Source organism: Pongo pygmaeus, chromosome 1 (genome assembly GCF_028885625.2).
Source record: "Pongo pygmaeus isolate AG05252 chromosome 1, NHGRI_mPonPyg2-v2.0_pri, whole genome shotgun sequence".
Lineage (NCBI taxonomy): Eukaryota > Metazoa > Chordata > Mammalia > Primates > Hominidae > Pongo > Pongo pygmaeus.
In genome coordinates this window covers 209,772,973-209,793,840 of record NC_072373.2, presented here as the reverse complement: position 1 = coordinate 209,793,840, position 20,868 = coordinate 209,772,973, and the positions used below count along the sequence as shown (strand labels likewise).

The 20,868-nt window shown below is 37.4% G+C and overlaps 1 protein-coding gene across 32 annotated transcripts in view; it reads right to left on the bottom strand.

Annotated features, from left to right (window-relative positions):
• Positions 1-20,868, bottom strand: part of EIF4G3 (eukaryotic translation initiation factor 4 gamma 3) — a 361,242-nt gene that overhangs the window by 182,511 nt on the left and 157,863 nt on the right. For 12 of the 32 annotated variants that reach the window (XM_054502783.2, XM_054502801.2, XM_063667510.1 and 9 more), the window contains one exon: positions 5,380-5,475. In XM_054502783.2, the coding sequence (XP_054358758.1) occupies positions 5,380-5,475 (96 nt within the window). Of the gene's footprint in view, positions 1-274; positions 308-3,865; positions 3,980-5,379; positions 5,476-20,868 lie in introns of all 32 variants that reach the window. The other 20 variants (XM_054502694.2, XM_054502727.2, XM_063667500.1 and 17 more) reach the window with 3 other exon arrangements.

Sequence of the window (20,868 nt, the reverse complement as noted above, 5' to 3'; positions counted from 1 at the left end):
AATTGTAAAATTTAAAAACAATCTTTGTTAAGAAGAAAAAAACTGTAGCATTTTTTAAATGTGCCATAAACAGAGGCAAATGGATTTGTTAATAACAAAATGCAGTGAGATTAATGAAGGACAAAGAAAGCTGAATTATATCAGATAAAAGCTACTTTTAAATGAGTAATTTGAGGAGTTCTATGGGATGGCAGCATTCTAAGAGTTAGCAGCTACTAAAGCCCCCACCTATTTATTAGTTAAGGGTGATAGTGAAGGGGCAAGGGTACAGTACCTGATGATGGGGAGGTCGAGGCCCCGCTGCAAACTGAGAAAAGGAGGGAAAACAAACACAAAAGGAAAGGCACAAAGAGTCAGAAACACCACAACAAAAACCAAAATTTCACACAATATGCCAAAAGAAAAAAAACCCACAGTGGGGAAATAAAAAACAACACACAAAACAGTCAAAGCTTTGCTGCAGGACAGTGACAGACAGGTACTAAGATTCAACAGGTTAACACCACTATCAGAATAGTTTGTCATTTATCAGCTGGGAGAGAAACAGGCTATGCTGTTAGGCATGTAAGGTACTCTCTGATAGGACTATTTTTTTTAAAAAAAACAACAACTCTAAAATAAAGCAAAAGCAAGTTTGAAAAATTAAGTGGTTATATTAAGACAAACATGAAAATCAAGTATGCTGTATGTAACTGATACAGCTGGAGGAAATGAGAAAGCTTTTACATTACAAGACCTAGCCAGGAGATAATTATAAAGTCCAGCAGGAAGTAAAAAATATAACACAATTAACTGCAAATTTTCTTAAGTTAAATGGGATATCTTATCCATGAAATGGAAGTTTCAGTATCTTAATTTCTTGGAGTTAAAGAAAAATTTTTGATGACTTTACACACACACACACACACACACACGTTTAAGTTTAAATGCGGTTAACTAATATAGTTTAATACAAGGCATGTCAAGGCAAACAGCTAGTAAAGAACATCAGTCTCTAACATGATTAATCCAAGTGGTATTCTTATAGGCTTGATAAGAAAAAAGAGTAAATAAGTCAAATCTCTTAATTACTATAGACAACAGCAAAGCACTGTGTATATGTACCTATTGTTATCTAAGAATAAAGCACAAAGAAATGTAATTCCTCAGCTAAATCATACAGTACTTGAAAGTGGCTAATATATATTCCAACTCTTCCACTGACTTAGAATAAAATAAAAAGTTTTTTTCACCTATGCAAATTTTAACCGCTAAACCTCTAGGATCAAATAATTCACCAGGCCAAATTTGGGTTTGAATACATTTTAACTGAAAGGAACAAACAAAAACATTGGGGTATGTAGAGCCACATTCTGGATACTAATACATTAACTATTGTAATATTAACCGGGGTATGTACAGCCATATTGTGGATACTAATACATTAGCTATTGTAATGTTAACCACTCCCTTTAATAGTAAAAGAAAATATTTAGAAAGTAGTGTTTAATGTAAACCATATACAGGGTTTTTATCTAATATATTTAAGAAGCAAAAATATATGTCTTTGGCTGTCTTATTTCCTCTATAGAGACTTCCTTCTGTCAGCTTAACACTACAGATGAATTAGATTGAAGATTAAGAAACAATCTCTCATGCTCAGCATTTAAGTTATGTGCAATAGTGATTTGCAAAACATTTGGAATTACTTCCCCAACTACCATTAGTTCATATTTTAAAATTTCAACAAATTACAGTAGAACACATGGCCACAATGTAGGAGACAGCTGAAAACAGCTCTGTCAAGAATTCACCTCAGAAGCTAAAATGTCACCTTTTGTTCAAGTAATGAAAAGTGCATTAATGACCTACAAGCTTGGGTTATGTTAGGTCAGCCATCATACTTGGCTAATCAATATAATATAGTTTTTCAGAATGATGATAACTGGCAGTTACAGTTCTTGCAGAAAATTTTCTCTTCAAAGAAATTGAGGTCTTATATTTTCAGTTTTCCAATTAGGAGAAGAAAACATTATACTTCTACTACGGACAAGAATAGGCAATACCACCCATGTGGTATGAAAGTAGGGAGTGGAGTGAAATGTTTCTTCATGACACTTTTGAAGAAAATGGAAGAGAGGGGCCATGTTACAAAATTAACCTGAGTATGGCAGTACCTGTCTTATCACTGTTCCACAGAAAATGTCCCATTTTCAAGGCTCTAAAATAAAACCTAAAACTTTGTACATTTTGAATGTTCTAGTCAAAAGAGAATTTTCTATGAACAAGAAGAGTATCTTATAAAATTACACATATATAAAAACAAAAGCGAAAAAGAAAACCCCAACTTAAGTTAGTAGGAAAGTGCCCTAGGAAAGTACCCTAGTCTATTTTGCACTAGTCACCATTGGCTATTGAGTTTTTCATTTGAAATGACAATAGTCTTAATCCTATGGGTAGCTGTAAGCAACAGAACAAACTGTAGTCGCTGCTGGCTCATATTAAAAATAGAAATTTTTCTTTCTTTTTTATTTTCTTTTTGTTAAAGAAGGGTCTTTAAGATGGTGAGGACTGTACATATAAAGGAAAGCAGCCTTCTGTGAACTTGGATCCAGTGTTAATGCCACCCACCCACTTACTCACCCCTTCTGTGCACAGTTGGTAACTGAGCATGGCCAACATAACGTTGATGTAATTTTGAAACTTAACACCACAAAATATAAAAATAATCAATGGTTACGTTACTACAAAAGCCAAACTGTCTCCCTCTCCAAATTAAGTATTTAATAGCTTCACTACTTTAGATAGGCTATTAAAAAAAAACAAAAAACCTACTGCTGTTTAAAAGTTCCAGTAAAACAAGAAAATGGAACAGATAGCTTATCAGTGTTTTTATTATTTTTAAAAAAGATTTTCTTTCCACATTATGAATTTAACTAAGATTCTAAGCATCAAGTAGAAAGACAGGCACAAAGATAACCTGAAGGAGGGAGGGAGGCCACTTGAAGCCAGTTGGATTGCAAAGGCAGCTGTCCAGGGAAGAACAGAAAAGCCTAAAACTGTGCAATTGCCAATGGCCTATTAATGCAGAAATAGAATGGAGTAAGCTTTAGCTGCTCTACAAAGCCACAGGAACAGGCCCTTCCTCAATGTAACAGCTTACCTCTCCTCACCAGTTGGGACAGCTGTGAGATGGATGAGACTAGACTATGACAACTTGGGACGTAAACAGAAAATGCAATCCTGCCAAATTTCAGACCCCAACTTCACCCTCCCAGCACAAAAAACAAAACAAAACAAAACAAAACAAAAAACCCCGTAACAAAATAAAGAAAATCAAACCTAAAACAAGAAGCAAGAGTAGTCTGGGGTCTGCTAGTCTTGCACTTGTTTTAGGGTATGTAATGGAATGTTATGTGTGTGATTTTTAGTAATGGGGTGGGTAATGGTCACTAGCAGAGCAGATGGCAAAAATTGTATAGAGGATAGTATCTGAAGAGTTTATGACCACAGAAAAATGGCTGACAACTACAGACAATTTCCTCCTTAATATTCAATTATAAAATTGAAAGGGAGTAAAAAGAAGCCTCGAAATATATCTTTTAAATTCAAATTTATCTGAAAGGGATATCTCACTTCAAGTTTAAAATAAAGAAAAATCTAAACCCCCAAATTCTTCCTGACTAATTCCCAATAGAGAACACCCACCCAATTTGTTATTCTTTTCCCCACTATGCCTGGCAGAAACTGCCATGCTAGGTTAGACTTTCAGAGAGGAAGTAATCAATGCATTTCTGTTCATCAGCCAATAAATGGATGTGGTCAAAAATATTAAGTGCCAGAGGCACCACTGCCTGCAAGAAGTACAGTTTGTTATATTGCTTACAATGCAGTATTTTATCCAGCCTCTTCCAGCCAAGGACCTGTAAACGGGAGTCTGTTCCAAAACCTTCCTCCTCTTCCAGTTGTCTGTGCAATGTATTGGCACTGTTCTGCTGGGCTGTCAAAAAAACTGGTTTAGAGATGCAGCTCTTCAGTCAGGTTCTGCGCCAGTTCTAACCATGTAAATTTAATTCATTTTCTTTTTGGATAATCAGAAAATAGGGTTGGGGGTATACAGAAAGAGGGCCAAAGAATTCTTTGCAGTAGGAGCTTACCATAATGTTCCATGTTTAATTATTAGAACCAGGGCCTATCTAAATTGATCTGGTGAGATCTCAGGCCCAAGTAGTCAAGTGTACACATCCCCAAACCACTCTCATAACAAAACTTGTATCAGACATCTTATTGACCATTTCAGCAAAAAAAGAGACAAGCAAACAGGCAACTAGGACCAAAGTCCCACCTCTTTAGAATGGTTCCTCCACCCACTGGGGAGAACCAGGATCTAAGAACAGGTACTGGAGAACAGGGCAACAGGGAAAAGGAAAATAGAAAAAGGATAAGAAAGAGATTACATTTTGGTGCAGTCTATGCTCTCCTAGTTCTTTGAGTAAGTCTTTGGTATATTTAAACAATTGTAAGTTCATGCATAAAATGAAATGAATAGGAGCTAATGCAATGAGGTACTCCTGCACTCCAGGCAAAAAAGCAGGAGCAGGGAACAAAAAGATATCCCTGTATTCTGAAGAATACACAGAGCTGAGGTACAAAGAGGGATGTGAGATACACAATGTGAGATGTTACAGAAGCACCTTCTAGCCAAAGCTAATCATGCAGGGCAGGAAATGATGTTCTAAGGAACAGAGAGCTGAAGCCACTGTATACTTTTGTGAAACAAAGGATGAACCTTGTGTAAATTCTCAGTCTTGGCAGTACTTATTGCAATTCATGTAAAGGATGAACAAAGAGGATGATAGCATTTACATTTGTATCACAATTTATTTATCATTTGAATAAATGAATACACTCACTGGTATATGTCATGCATATACCCACACTGTTAAATGGTTAGAACAGATCTAATAACACTGATTCAAAAGACCTGCTTCCCAAAACCACTGGAATTTGAGAATTTAATTAGTGAAATTCAATTTACTCCTAAAATCATTGTACTTTACTCTTACCTGAATTTTGAACGGTACAACTAACAAAAATTATAAGCTGAAATAAAGTAAACTTGAATGCAAACCAGACTTAAAAATCATGCTATAGAAAAGTATTAAAAGGGGATGGAGCGTTAAAAGCTCCACCTCTTCTTTTTCTCAATAAATTTAATTATTGCTATAGGTAAGGTCTGAAAATACAAAGCTAACAAATAATAGTAGTAGTCATAATAATAAATCATCTTTGGAAGAAACTTCCAAAATCCAGTAAAAATATTTGCCAAAGAAACCCAAGCCACTACACACACAAACACAGGTAGAGAATGTAATTTGGTACAAGCTTCTGCTTACTTACCGGAGAACGGGTTTGAGGTTGTGAATTCATTGTCTGAGGGGCTTGAGGGTATACCAGCGTGGTTGGACCTGCATTCTGTCCAGAGGGATAAGGGGTCTGTCAAAAAATGGCAAGAACAATATAATATTTTGAAAAAATATGGCATGGCAATTCAAGTTCAAGATGTTTTATAAAAGTTTATAGAAGTGGTTATTAATGTGGTTTATAGTTCTACTTTTTAAAAATTTAACTTTATTACAATATCCAGTAACTCAAAAACAGTGCAGTTCCTTTTTTTTTTTTTTTTTTTTTTTAAATTAATGAACTGGGGTCTCGCTCTGTCACCCAGGCTAGAGTGCAGTGGCACAATTATGGCTCACTGCAGCCTCAAACTCATGGTTTTAAGTGGATCCTCCCACCTCAGCCTCTGGAGTAGCTGGGACTACAGGCATGCAGCACTGTGCTGGACTAATTTTTTTTTTTTTTTTTTTCAGAGACAGGGTCTCACTTTGTTGCCCAGGCTGGGCTCAAACTCCAGGCCTCAAGCAATACTCCTGCCTTGGCTTCCCAAAGCACCTGAACAACTTTTTAATTTTTTTTAAGAGACAGAGTCTTGATATTTGCCCAGGCTGGTCTCAAACTCCTGGGCTCAAAGAGATCCTCTCGCCTCACCCTCTTGAGTAGCTGGGACTACAGGCAAGAGCTTCCTTACCAGATAGTGCAACACTTTTTAAGTTACCATAAATCTCCTGATAAAAGGACATCAGCAACCCAAACTCTAGGTGTAATCATTTTCCTTTTTTTGTGCATTAAGGCATTTTATTTACAAGTATGTATTATGTTGCTAGAAAAAGAATCCCAGAACTTTTCCTCCTGTGTGTTTCACCTTGCCTCTTCAAGGTCCATGATGCCAGCTAAGGTTGTCAGTATAATGAAACAAAACTGACAGGATGAGAGCTATTCTGCCATTTTTTTTTTCTAGATCTTTGAGTTGCACATCATATCTCAGGCTGATCACTCCACAATTGTTTAACCTGCCTATGAGGTTCACCAAAATTTTCCCTGCTCTCTGATCATCAATGATTTCAAATTTGCCAATGTAAATTGTCTTATCATGCCTCATCATCATGGTTAGAAATAGGAAAGCATGACCTAGTAAGACTCTGGTGGTTACCTCTCTATTCAGCATTGCTGACGCTCCTGAGAGCATCAACCAGAACATTCATATACACAATTATGGCAGCACAAAAAGATGAAGGAAAGACTAGGTACAATTATTTGAAATTATCAATGCTAAGAGGACCTACTGTGAATTCACCTAGCTCTGAAATGGATAGCCCAAACCACAAACAAAATCAAACATGGATGAGAAAACTTGCTATTGCTATGGTGTGCTTTCCTTGAAGAAGACATCTCAGAGCCACAATTAGCAGTCCACACAGTTAACTGTTATATATTGCTGTAATCTTGTCAAGGCTTACATACCTTAATCCTTTTACATGATCCCATAAAAATCAATAACCAATAAGAACCTTATACAAAACCTCAGAATAAGTGATAATGTAATACACACAGCTCATTTACCATATATTTTCTGAAGATAAAAACATAAGCTTTTCATTGTAAATCCATGCCAAATGTTATAGACTAATATACTGTGTGCTACTGAATTGAAAAAAATGCTTGTAACGTATTTAAAATGAAATGCCACCAAGAACAATGGACATATAACCACAAGACTTGGACTGAAATCCTAACAATTGCTACTGAACACTGTTGTTAGTATGGGCAACTCATTTATCTTTCCCATGAATGTAAAAAGGAAAAACACACCTACCTCTCAAGGCAGTTTGTGAAGATTAAATGAGATAAAATATTCCCAAATCACCTTTATTTATCACTATCCCACGTCTATGAATGAGGAAACCAAGGACTGAAAAATTTAAGTATCTTACCTAAGATAACAAAGTAAATAATATATCTAGAAAGTATTAGCATCTGTTGACCATTTAACGTTTAGCTGGGATCACCAATTTTAAAGGAAATATTTGACAGGATTCACCATATGTTCCAAATAACAAAACAAAACAAAATTTCTTTTTTTTTTTTTTAAATGAGTTATAAAAAACAAAATTAATGGCTTCATATTAGACACAGAGGCTATCCGGCAATCTTTCAACATGGAAATCTTAATATAGCCATCTCTGTAGCTGACACTAAGGTTCAACATCAGATTGATTTCCTTTCCTACTCTAGTTCTACTAAATCTAGCCACTAATCTAAAAATATGGCAGTAAAGTATCTCATGTCTATCAAATAATTAATAAATGGGTCAAACAGGATCTAAAAATGAAGCTTTCTTATCAAGGATTATTTTCAGTACTGTTTCAGACACAAGGTTTATGTGTATGTATCACATCCAAAATCTGAAAGGCTGAAAGTCTGACTATTTTAACTTAAGAAAACATGGGGAATGAATTTCTTATTAATTCTGGCTCCACTGAGATAGGGAAAGTATTTCTTCAACTTCTATTCAAGAATCTGAATATAGTTTTAAAAGAGAGCACCAATTTCATTCTTCATTAAATTTAGAAAAATCAAGTATTCATAAGGTCATTTCTCAGTAATGAGGCTCTTTGATCTTAGGATATATTTTGACACTATTCACATTTAATTTGGTGGTATTCTGAAGCAGGAGTTTCTAGCTGTCAAGATATTAAATATAACATTGAAATATATCACTTACAAAAACATAAAGAAATGTTACCTCTTTCTATACTTCAATTAGAGGAACACTTTGTTCTCTCATAGCTGTTGTACTATTGAAATAGAAAGGGAATCCACTGTATTTCATTGAAGACGCTAAAAATATACATGACAACCTTATTTGACTTCACTCAAAATTTTAACAACATTTTCAACACTCAAGCCAAATAAGGGAACATAGAGCCAACTGAAAATGCAATATGTGAATTGGCATTCAAAGATAAAGTTCTTTTGTTCAGAAAGAACACCCTTCCTGATCACAGATATTGCTGGGGCTCTGTCAACAATGTTCCCAATGTGCCTTTTTCCAAATTATATCATTGCTCTGAAAATGATTACTAAAAAAACAAAGAATTATTTTCTATATAGGCTTTCTACTCTAAACAGACTTAAAAAATAAAAATCAAGTACTTCTTTTTATATTTACATTGTTCATATGCCAAGAGCTAATTCAGACTCTGTACACAAGTAGTTTCATCAAATGGAAAGCACAATCTCTAATGCAGCCACATATTGCAAGTAATTGTTCTGTCACAATGTATGCCATTATACCATTAGCAATATGGAATGCTTAACGGTGGCACATGACAAAGAAATTTTGCCAATAGATCATTCAACGATCGTTCAGAGCATTTTTCCATTCTCTGTGGATGCCTTTAGAAACTTCTTAGGAACAGTATGACTTGTTACCTATCATTGCTGTAAGCAGTGCAACGGTAAAAGATGCCTCTACTCTTTTGATCTCTTCTCTGCATTTAATGACTTATTCTAGAATAATTTCCTTAATTTACTGCCATGCTTTGTTGAAAAATAATGCAAAAGTTTCAGTGGGAACATACTTTGACCATGTTTCACGTCAAATGCACAGAAAACTAGGGATAGATCAATGAAGGATCATTTCAATAATAATCAGAGCATCTGTTTGTACCTTCCCTTTTCAAATAATTTCGAAGTCATCACAAAGATTTACTTCTTCAAGGACATATGGGTGAACATACAGAATTTACACTGCAATCCGGTATACTGTCCAAGTTGATGAGATACAGACATCTGTTCTCATTTTCATTATTAATTTTATGTTTCGGTAAACCTTTTTGAATGCTTTTTATTTGTTGGGGAGATAAGAACACAATAGTGACAGCAAACCCAGCAAATGATGTAAATTAATAATGTTACTGAAGAAAAGCCAATTAGAACAGTCCTTATGGTGTATATATAACCCTTAAATCCCTAATGATGATGTTAAAAACAGTGATTTGGACAGTCAACCACAGGTAGAAATGGTGAATTCCATTATAAGACAAAACAAACACAGCATATCAAGTATAACAAGACTCCAGATGTGATGGTTTTCAAACCATACACATGTGAAAAACTTAATCTATATTTCCTATTTTCACAATATAGTACAATGGACATAAGCTAACAAAAATAATTATAACATAAAACATTTATATAGCTTTTACTAGGTTTCAGGTACTATTCTAAGTACTTTACATATAAGTCAGAGATAAAATGCCATTTCTCGTTTTAAGATTCTGCCATCACCTAAACTAAATTCACCATAAAGATTAAACTCAATATTGTGCACACTGTATGTGAACAAACATAAATCTGACTAAAAAACTAAGCTGCCAACTTTTCAAAGAGGTATAAGGGGCCAGGTGCGGTGGCTCACGCCTGTAATCCTAGCACTTTGGGAGGTAGAGACAGGCAGATCACCTGAGGTCAGGAGTTCGAGACCAGCCTGGCCAACATGGTGAAACCTCGTCTCTACTAAAAATACAAAAATTAGCTGGGTGTGGTGGTGGGCACCTGTAATCCCAGCTACTTGGGAGGCTGAGGCAGGAGAATCGCTTGAACTCAGGAGGCGGAGGTTTGCAGTGAAACAAGATCGCACCACTGCAATCCAATCTAGATGATAAAAGCGAAACTTCACCTCAAAACAAAAAACTATAAGGTAATACTGACCACATTTTAAATATGCTTATTCCTTTGATTCTATGATTCCACTTCAGGGAACTCACTATGTGAATATATTCACAATGGGCCCCTCCTCAAAAAAAAACAAAAAAAACAAAAAACACTCAAAAACAGAAAAACTGGAAATACTCTAAATGTCTATATATACAAATGGTGAGATTATGTACTTAGTCACTGAGAGAATATAGAATAATCTTTAGAATGAATCAAGTCAACATACACCATGGAAAGATGTCCATAATAATATTAAGCGACAAAAGCAAATTTTAGAATTTTTAAGTATAAAAAGACTCTGTCTTAACTTTAAAAACTATATATATGCACATAGTACACGCAACAACCAAGAAAGATAAATGTCTTAAGAAAATATGTAGCAAATTTTAAATTGACTACTTCAGAGACGGTTATAAAGAGTGTACAGGATACAACTTATAGGTTTTATTTTATATACTTCTGTACTATGTTTTTACTTTCCAATGATCAGTAGGATTATTTTATAATAAAAATTTAATAAAGAAAACTTCTGTCCTCCAGCTTCTCCTGCATGAAATACAAACATGCCAAGCAAGCTGGGTGCAGTGGCTCATGCCTGTAATCCCACTTTGGGAGGCCAAGGCCGGAGGATCGCTTGACCCCAGGAGGTTGAGGCTGTAGTGAGCTGTAATTGTGCCACTGTACTTCAGCCTGGGCGACAGAGTGAGAATCTGTCTCGAACAAACAAACAAAATACAAAGCAAACCAGAATATCCAGTAGCAAGTCTGCTATTTATAGAGTTCTAAATAATTTTTGATAATAAAAATTAAATCAACAGCATTAGCAGAAATCTAGCACAAAGAAAACACTGTGCTGTGGGCTATGTGTGTAAATAAGGCCTAAGATAGATGACTGTTTCACTGATTTTAATCTTTTTTTTTTCTTTGAGATGGAGTGTCACTCTGTCACCCAGACTGGAGTGCAATGGCATAATCTTGGCTCACTGCAACCTTCCCCTCCTGGGTCCAAGCAATTCTCCTGCCTCAGCCTCCCAAGTAGCTGGGATTACAGATGCATGCCACCACGCCCGGCCTATTTTTTATATTTTTAGTGGAGATGGGGTTTCACCATGTTGGTCAGGCTGGTCTCAAACTCCTGACCTCAGGTGATCCACCCGGCTCAGCCTCCCAAAGTGCTGGGATTATAGGCGTGAGCCACTGCACCCAGGCTATTTATTTTAATCTTTAAGAAATTTATTATTAAATCAATAAAGAGATATAGATGTAAGAAGCACTTACTCAGCCACAGTGTATAATCCTTTGCAGTCATTAAAAAAGATACAGAAGAACATTTAATGACATGGAATGAGTAATACAGAGAATGTTGAAATAAACCCACATATATGCAGAATGTATTAGAAACATTTCAAATTAATAGAAAAATACCAAAATTAATAAATTGTGTTGAGAAAACTAAATAATCATTTAGAAGAAAGGTGGTTAACCATCCTCAACTCATTATACCAAAAGAAATTCCAGATTGATTACAATGTTGGAATGTAAAATTTGAAATTGTAAAGGGGCTAGATGCAAATCTATCTCTATCATCTTAGAGCTGGTAAAGACTTAAAATCTTAAAATCTGAATAAGACTACATAGCTATACCAATAAGTTTTAAAATAGGCTATTCCTATTAATTTATACAAGTTCTTAATTTTGCTTTAAAATTTCTCTATATAAACTTCTTTCTCTTTATGCATATATAAGTGGGTTTATTCATTTTTCTTCTTTTTTTCCTTGGAGACAGGGTCTCGCTCTGTCACCTAGGCTAAAGTGCAGTGCTACCAACACAGCTCACTGCAGCCTCAGCCTCCTGGGCTCAAGCCATCTTCCTGCTTCAGCCTCCAAGTAGCTAGGATTATAGGCACATACCACAATGCCTGACTAATTTTTGAATTTTTCGTGGAGATAGGGTCTTGCCAATGTTGCCCAGTCTGGTCTCGAATTCCTGGCTTCTAGCAATCCTCCTGCCTCAGCCTCCCAAAGTGTTGGGATTATAGGGGTGAGCCACCACATCCAGCCCCGTTCATTCTTATTAGTAGATATTATAGGGTACAAATTTATCGAGAGAAACTCTTCCACCTAACAAATGTTTGACACTTAAATCTGGCCAGAGAAACAAAAACAGCACCTTAAAGCCTAGACCAAGTACCTTCAACCTCTTGAGAACTGTCTTCTTCTTCTTTTTTGGGGGTGTTGGGGGGTAGTGGGGGGACGGAGTTTTGCTCTGTCGCCCAGGCTGGAGTGCAGTGGCACAATCTCGGCTCACTGCAACCTCCGCCTCCCGGGTTCAAGCGATTCTTCTGCCTCAGGCTCCCAAGTAGCTGGGACTACAGGTGCACGCCACCACATCCAGCTAATTTTTGTATTTTTAGTAGAGACGGGGTTTCACCATATTGGCCAGGCTGGTCTCAAACTCCTGACCTTGTAATCTGCCCGCCTCGGCCTCCCAAAGTGCTGGGATTACAGGCGTGAGCCACCCCACCCAGCTGAAAACTGTCTTCTTAAGCGCTACACAACCAATGCAAATAGAACTTTCTGTGATAATTATAAATGTTCCATATTTACTCTCTCTAAAATGGTAGCTATTAGCCACATGTGGCTACTGAACACTTGAAATGTGACTGATGAAACTGAAAAAATGAATTTTTATTTAAATGAATTTTACTCAATTTAAATTTTGTGGTAGAAAACATGTAACAAGGCCTGGCATGGTGGCTCATGCCTGTAATCCCAGCACTTTGGGAGGCTAAGGCAGGCGGATCACGAGGTCTAGGAGTTCGAGACCAGCCTGGACAATATACAAAAATTAGCCAGGCATGGTGGCTTGCGCCCACAGTCCCTGCTACTCGGGAGGCTGAGGCAGAAGAATTGCTTGAACCCAGGAGGCAAAGGTTGCAGTAAGCCGAGATGGTGTCACCGCACTCCAGTCTGGGTGACAGAGCAAGACTCTGTCTCAAAGAAAAAGAAAAGAAAAGAAAAAAGAAAACATGTAACAAAATTTACTATCTTAACCACTAAGTATACAGTACTGTTAACTATATGCACACAGTACAACAGATGTCTAGAACTTTTTCATCTTGCAAAAAACAAACTCTATAACCACTGATTTCCATTTAAATTGTATGTATATACATTTTAATCCTTAGAATGTAAATAGCCACATACATAGCCCATGACTAACACACTGCACAGCACAGGTATAGAAAACTGTTAATTCCCATGTTTTGCTTTTATGAGTTCTATATTTTATATCACTCTAAACTTCCGCAACTCTACTTTCATAGAAGTAAAATAATATCCAACAAACAATATAAAACGCTGGAGACAGTGGCAGAGACCTATCACTGAATTTCCTACACAGTCTTAAGCATAGCACTTGTTTTCTTCAGCTAATAAAGACTGAAGCTTTAGGCTACTGATTATCAAAGTGTGGTCCACAGAGTCCTGGGCATCTCTGTAATGCTATTAAAGCAGGTGTGGGAGGTGAAATATTTTCATAATATAAATACTAAGACGTTACAGGCCTGTGCTGATATTTTCAACAATGATAGAAAAGCAAGGTGGATGTAGCTACTAGTAAATCTTAAATATATACTCAGGAAATCTGAGATTTCACTAAATAAATCTTATATATACTTAGTGAAAACCAAGGCAATGATAGTCATTGTATTCTTCATCCGTAAGCCTTCATGACAAACTTTTTTTAAAAAAAAAAAAAAAGGAAAGAAGGAGAAAAAAAAGCCAGTACTTAAGAATGTCACTTCTTTATTTAAGTTTTAAATTTTTCTTATTCTACAGGTAATTGACAAAAGAATGTCACTTCTTTAACAGAATGTATCACTTTTTAAGTTGAAATAATTATAGATTTACATGGAATTTGAGAAATAAAACAGAGCTCCCATATACTCTTCATCTAGTTTCCCTAATGGTAATATCTAACTACAGTACAGTACAACAGCCAGAAAAACCACATCGATACAATCCATCAACCTTATTCAGATTTCCTGAGTTTTACTACAGATGCATGCACATCTGTGTGTATATTTAGTTCTATGCAATTTTATCACATGTATAAATTCATATAACCACCATTACAGTCAAAATACAAAATATTCCTTGACAAAGATCTGTGGTATTACCCTACCCTATTAATAGCCACAAATATCTTCCTTCTTGCCTCACTTCTCTCCCTTGACAACCACAAATTTATCCTCCATCTCTATAATTTGGTCATTTAAAGAATGTTATATAAATAAAACAGTATACTAACAAAATTTAGCATGTCTTTTTAGTATACTGTATTGATCAAGTGAGAAGACATAAAACAGTTCTGAGGTAAATCAGTAGTACTAAGGAAAAGCACTTGTACCACCATTAGAGTTATAAACTGAACTAGCCACTTTTTCTTGCAATGCCATTTTACTTGAAAGAAGGATAAGCTATGCTTATACACATGGGTATGTGGCAGACATTTTTATTAGTAGATACAATGCACATAGGATTGAGAACCCCAAAGAGTTCTATTTAAGAGTATAAAGGGATCCTGAAGTATAAAAGTTTGAGAACACTGGCCTATATTGATATTAGAACTAAAAGTTTTCCTCCTTTACCTCTTGCTATTTAATTATTAAACATTTACATTACCTATCCTAAGTTTTTGTCTTAAAAAAAAATCCAACATTCTCATTCCTAAGGGTTTTGGGACAGTTGTTTACTATCCCATATTTCCACAGGTATGGCACATTATTTTATTGTGACCCTAAAATGGTTTTCCATTCACATTGCTTAGAGGCACCTGCAACCTCATGAGAAATTTTTTCCCCAAGTCTGTATAATTAGTGCACATTTCAAATCCCACTGCAATAAAATGCTTGAAATAAGAGAAATAGCAAAAATTCTATTGATGCATATCTGCTTCATAAAGCAGGATGCTTTTTGCTTCAAAAACATGTGTATCTGCTTCAAAGACATAGGACATCAGCAAGATAACAGACTACGATGATCCAGGTCCACATCACCCCATGAAAACATCAACTGAACAACATACTGACCAAAGTACCTTTGTAAAAACTCAAGAAACCAGTTAAGAACCTGGAGAACTGGAGAACAGAAGCTAATAGGATTCACAAAGAATAAAGTTTTGTGACTGAACAACCAAGCTCCCTGCCCAGACCAACAAAAAGTAGGGAGGAAGATGGCGGATAGGAGGCAGGATTAACGTGCAGCTCCCACTTGGATGGACAGAACAACATGTGGAGATTCACACCATGGACTTCTGCGCCAAGAACCACCACAGGAACATATCGGGAAAACAGAAAGAATTCACAGATCCTCTGAAAGAAGTGGCACACCGCTATAAATTCCACAAGACAGGTGAGAAACCGTGAGTTCCCCAAGTGTAAGAGCAGGAAAACCTGCCTCTGAACACACATTCCCACTGAAAAAACTGAAAATCCAGATTACAGGAGAAGGATTTAACCTTACCTAGAACTAAAGCAGATTTAGTGCGGAATATGAAAGTAGAAGCAGTAGCAGGAAGAGTTTTGTAGGCACTCACATTCTCCAGCTAGAGTCCAGGGAAGCTATCCCTGACTATATCTCACAGGGGCCCTCAGGGAAGGAAGCTGGCAGAATCTGGGAGGGGTCACAGGGTGAAAGAAACTGCCAACTCAACTGTGTAATAATTTCAACCAGACGCAAACTCTCTCAAGCAGTTAAGAATCTGCAGCAGCCAACTGAATGCCCAATCAAGAAAAAGTCACACTCAAAATACAGAAAATTTTTAAAAATATTAAAATAAAAAACAATAATTTGTAAGGCGGCCACGGAAAAAATTTTTTTAATGTATATCTGTATGTATATTTAGAGGTCGCCCTTGCTCCAATCCCTCCTCATTGAGGCCAAGTTGGAAGGAATCCACCTAATTCTAAGATGCTCCATCATGACAGAAGGAAAAGGGTGGAACTTGTTTGCATCATTCTGGCTTGTCTAGGGGCTGCTCATGGGACTGATTTCTGTTTCACCTGATGCAAAGTTTGGATGGGAAGAGTGGCTTAGTTGAGAGCTACAGGGATGTCACCGATCTGCCAGTGCTAGGGGGACAAAAGACAAATGGCAGAGGAACACAACAGAACATCTAACATGCCACTCTTAGATCAAGGCAGCTAAAAGCACTGATACATCCCAGGGATCTGGGGAAAAGTGTTCACATAGGCCCAGTGAATATACAAACACAGAAAAGGTCGACAAGACCTTAAGCCTTCACACCAGGCTGATACTCCTGATGTTACCCATCATGGAATCTGTCCACAAAGATTAGAAGAGCTGGCTATTTAAGTGCTCAACTTTGAACAAATATCACGAAGTACAGAAATAGGCTGGGCACAGTAGCTCATGCCTGTAATCCCAGCACTTTGGGAGGGTGAGGCGGGTGGATCACCTGAGATCAGGAGTTCGAGACCTGCCTGGCCTACATGGTGAAACTCCATCTCTACTACAAACATAAAAATTAGCTGGGCATGGTGGTGGGTGCCTATAATCCCAGCTACTTGGGAGCTGAGGCAAGAGAATTGCTTGAACCTGGGAGGTGGAGGCTGCAGTGAGCCGAGATCATGCCACTGCACTCCAGCCTGGGTGACAAAGCGAGACTCCATCTCAAAACAAAACAAGTTGTTCTGAAAGAATTATCACTGGTGGAGGCGCTGGCATAATACAGTTGTTTTCAAGGATGTTGTGATTGTGGTTGCCTGGCCCAGTGCAAAAGTTAAAGACAAGTTCCTGGGGTATTTTGTTTTTATTTCTTTTTAACTCTTATTTTAGGTTCAGGAGTGCATGTGCAGGTTTGTTAAATAGGTAAATTGTGTGTCACGGGTTACGTGTACAGATATTTTGTCACTCAGGTAATAAGCACAGTATTTGGTAGGCAATTTTTTGATTCTCACCCTCCTCCCACCCTCCATAGTCAAGTAGGCCCCAAGGTCTGTTGTTCCTTTCTTTGCAGCCATGTGTACTCAGTGTTTAGCTCCCACTTGTAAGCGACAAGATGCAGTGTTTCGTTTTCAGTTCCTGTGTTAGTTCAGTTAGGATAATGGCCTTCAGCTCCAGACGAACACCTTTTTTTTTTTTTTTTTTTTTTGTATGGAGTCTTACGCTGTCACCCTGGCTGGAGTGCAGTGGCACAATCTTGGCTCACTGCAACCTCTGTCCCCTGGGTTCAAGAAATTCTCCTGCCCCAGCCTCCCTAGTAGCTGGGATAACAGGCATGCACCACCACACCCGGCTACTTTTAGTATTTTTAGTAGAGATGCGGTTTTGCCATGTTGGCCAGGCTGGTCTTGAACTCCTGATCTCAAGTGATCTGCCTGCCTTGGCCTCCCAAAGTGCTGGGATTACAGGCATGAGCCACCGTGCCCAGCCTCTAGACAAAGACTTTTAAACTGTCCTAAATACACTCAATAAGCTAAAGAAAGGGGTTGGGGCGGGGGAGAAGAGACCTAAATGAAATCAGAAAAAAGACACACAAATAGAGAATATCAACAAAGAGATAGAAATAGTTAAAAAGAAAGAGCGGGGCGGGGGGGAGCGGGGGAGAAGAAAAGAAACAAATTCTGGAGCTGAAAAAATAACTGAATTGAAAAATTCACTAGAGGAGTACAAAAGCAGTCTCTAATAACAGAACAAAGAATTAGTGAACTTAACGAAAAGTTATTTGAAATAATCCAGTCTGAGAAACAAAAATTAAAAAGAATAAAGAAAAGGTAACAGAACCTAAGGGACTTATGGGACACCATCAAGCAAATCAATATTCACATTACAGAAGAAGAGAGAGGAAAAGGAACAGAAAGATTATTTCAAAAAAAATAATGGGGGAAAACTTCTCACATTTGAAGACATGGATATATGATAGCACGATACTCAACGAACCCCACGTAGGAAAAAAACCAAAGAGACCCACATGGAAACACATATTCAAAATGTCAAAAATAAAAGACAGGCTAGGTACAGTGGCTCATGCTTGTAATTGCATCACTTTGGAGGGATCAAGACAGGAGTTTAAGAACAGCCTGGGGAACACAGCAAGAACCTGTCCATACAAAAAAAAAAATTTAAGGTAAAAAACAATGGAAAAGAATATCGAGAGCAGCAAGATCAAACTGAACCATGACAAGCAAGGGATCCTCAATAAGATTATCCGCAGAAACTTGCAGACCAGAAGGTAGTAGAATGACATTATTCAACATGCTGAAAGGAAAGGGAAAAAAAACCCTATCACATGAGAATTCTATATCCAGCAAAATTTTAATTCAAAAATGAGGGAAGAATTAAGACATTCCCAAATTTTAAATTAATGAAATTAATAAGCTGAGAAAGTTCATTACCATAAGACATGCCCTACAAGAAATGACCAAAGATTCTTCAAATTGAGAAGAAAGGGAACTAGGCAGTAACTAAAAACCATATGAAAATATAAAGTTCTCCAGCAAAGATAAATACACAGACAAATATATAAGCCTCTATTATTAAAATTTTGGTTCATAAGTCCAGTTTTTATTCTTTTACAGGATTTTAACAGACAAAAGCATAAAAATCTAAGGGCATACACTATATAACGATGTGATTTGTGACATCAATAACAAAGTTGGAGAGGCCTGAGGTGAAAAGAAGTACGGTTTTTGTAACCAACTGATGTTAAATTGTTATCACCTTAAAATACATATTTATAACTTCATGATTTTACATGAAATCTCTCTGATAATCATCCCAAACAAATTCTGTAGACTACACATAAAATGAAACAAAAAGAGAATCAACATGTGTCACTACAAAAACTCAACTAAGCACAACAAAAGGCAGTAAGGGAGGAAATAAGGCAGACTCTTAAAAAAGATATTTGTGGCCAAGTGTGGTGGCTCATACCTGTAATCCCAACACTTTGAGAGGCGGAGGTGGAAGGATTACTTGAGTCCAGGAATTGGAGACCAACTTGGTCAACACTGTGAGACTTAACTCTACCAAAAATAAATAATTAGTTGGGTGTGGTGATGTACTCTGTAGTCTCAGCTACTCCAGAGGCTGAAGGTCAAGGCTACAGTGAGCCATGATTGCATCAATGCACTCCAACATGGGTGACAGTATGAGACCCTGTCTTAAAAAAAACAATAAAAGGACGGGCACGGTGGCTCATGCCTGTAATCCCAGCACTTTGGGAGCCCGAGATAGGTGGTCAAGAGTTCAAGACCTGAGGTCAGGAGTTCAAGACCAGCCTGACCAATACGGTGAAACTCCATCTCTACTAAAAAATATAAAAATTAGCTGGGCATGGTGGTGTGCACCTGTAGTCCTAGCTACTCAGGGGCCTGAGACAGGAGAAATACTTGAACCCAAGAGGCGGAGGTTGCAGTGAGCCGAGATCACGCCACTGCACTCCAGCCTGGGTGACAGAGTGAGACTCTGTCTCATTTAAAAAACAAAACAAAACAATAAATATTTCCACACCCATGTTCATATCAGCATTATTCACAATAGCTAAAAAGGTAGGAGCAGTCCAAGTGTTCACTGACAGATGAATGGACAAGCAAAATGCGGCACATACATACAAAAAATATTATTCATCCTTTAAAAAGAAGCGAGTCCTCACACATTATAACATGGATGAGCTTTGAGGACATTATTCTAAATGAAATAAGCTAGTCACAAGAAAACAAATACTGTCTGATTCCACTTCTATGAAGTACCAACACTATGGCAAATCACAGAGAAAGAAAATAAAATTGTGGTTGGCAAGGGATGGGGAGTTAGAAGTTTAGTGTCCTTAATCCAAATGCTCCAAAATCTATAAATTTGTGAGAGTTGGCATGAAACAAAAGAATTTAAAAAGCTCATTGGAGCACTTGAGATTTTCAGACTAGGAATGCTGAACCTGTAAATAATGTAATTCTCTAAAATTCAGAAAAATCTGAAATCCAAAACTCTTCTGGTCCCAAGCATTCTAGATAAGGGACACTAGATCTGTATTTAATGGACAAAAAGTTTCAGTTTTGCAAGATGAAAAGAGGTATGAAGATACACAGTGTTGACAGTTACATATTTTTTTTCCTTGAGACAAGGTCTCACTCTGTTACCCAGGCTGGAGTGCAGTGGCATAATCACAGCTCACCACAGCCTTGATCTCTCAGGCTCAAGCGATCCTCCCACCTCTGCCTCCCAAGTAGTTGTGACTACAGGCATGTGCCACCATGCCCAGTAATTAAAAAAAAAAAAAAATCTTTTATAGAGACACGTTCTTGCTATGTCACCCAGGCTGGTCTCAAATTCCTGGGCTCAATCGATGCCCCTGTACTGACATCCCTAAATGCTGGGATTACAGGTATGGGCCAACGTGCCCAGCCAAATGTAAATGTTCTTAATACCACGGAACTATAAACTTAAAAATGGTTAAGGTGGGCCGGGCACAGTGGCTCATGCTTGTAATCCTAGCACTTTGGGAGGCCGAGGCAGGCGGATCACAAGGTCAGTAGTTCGAGACCAGCCTGGCCAACACAGTCTCTACTAAAAATACAGGGCATGGTGGTGGGCGCCTGTAATCCCAGCTACTCAGGAGGTTGAGGCAGGAGAATCACTTGAACCCAGGAGGTGGAGGTTGCAGTAAGCTGAGATCACGCCACTGCACTCCAGCCTGGGCAACAGAGCTAGACTCCATCTCTTAAAAAAAAAAAAAAAAAAAAA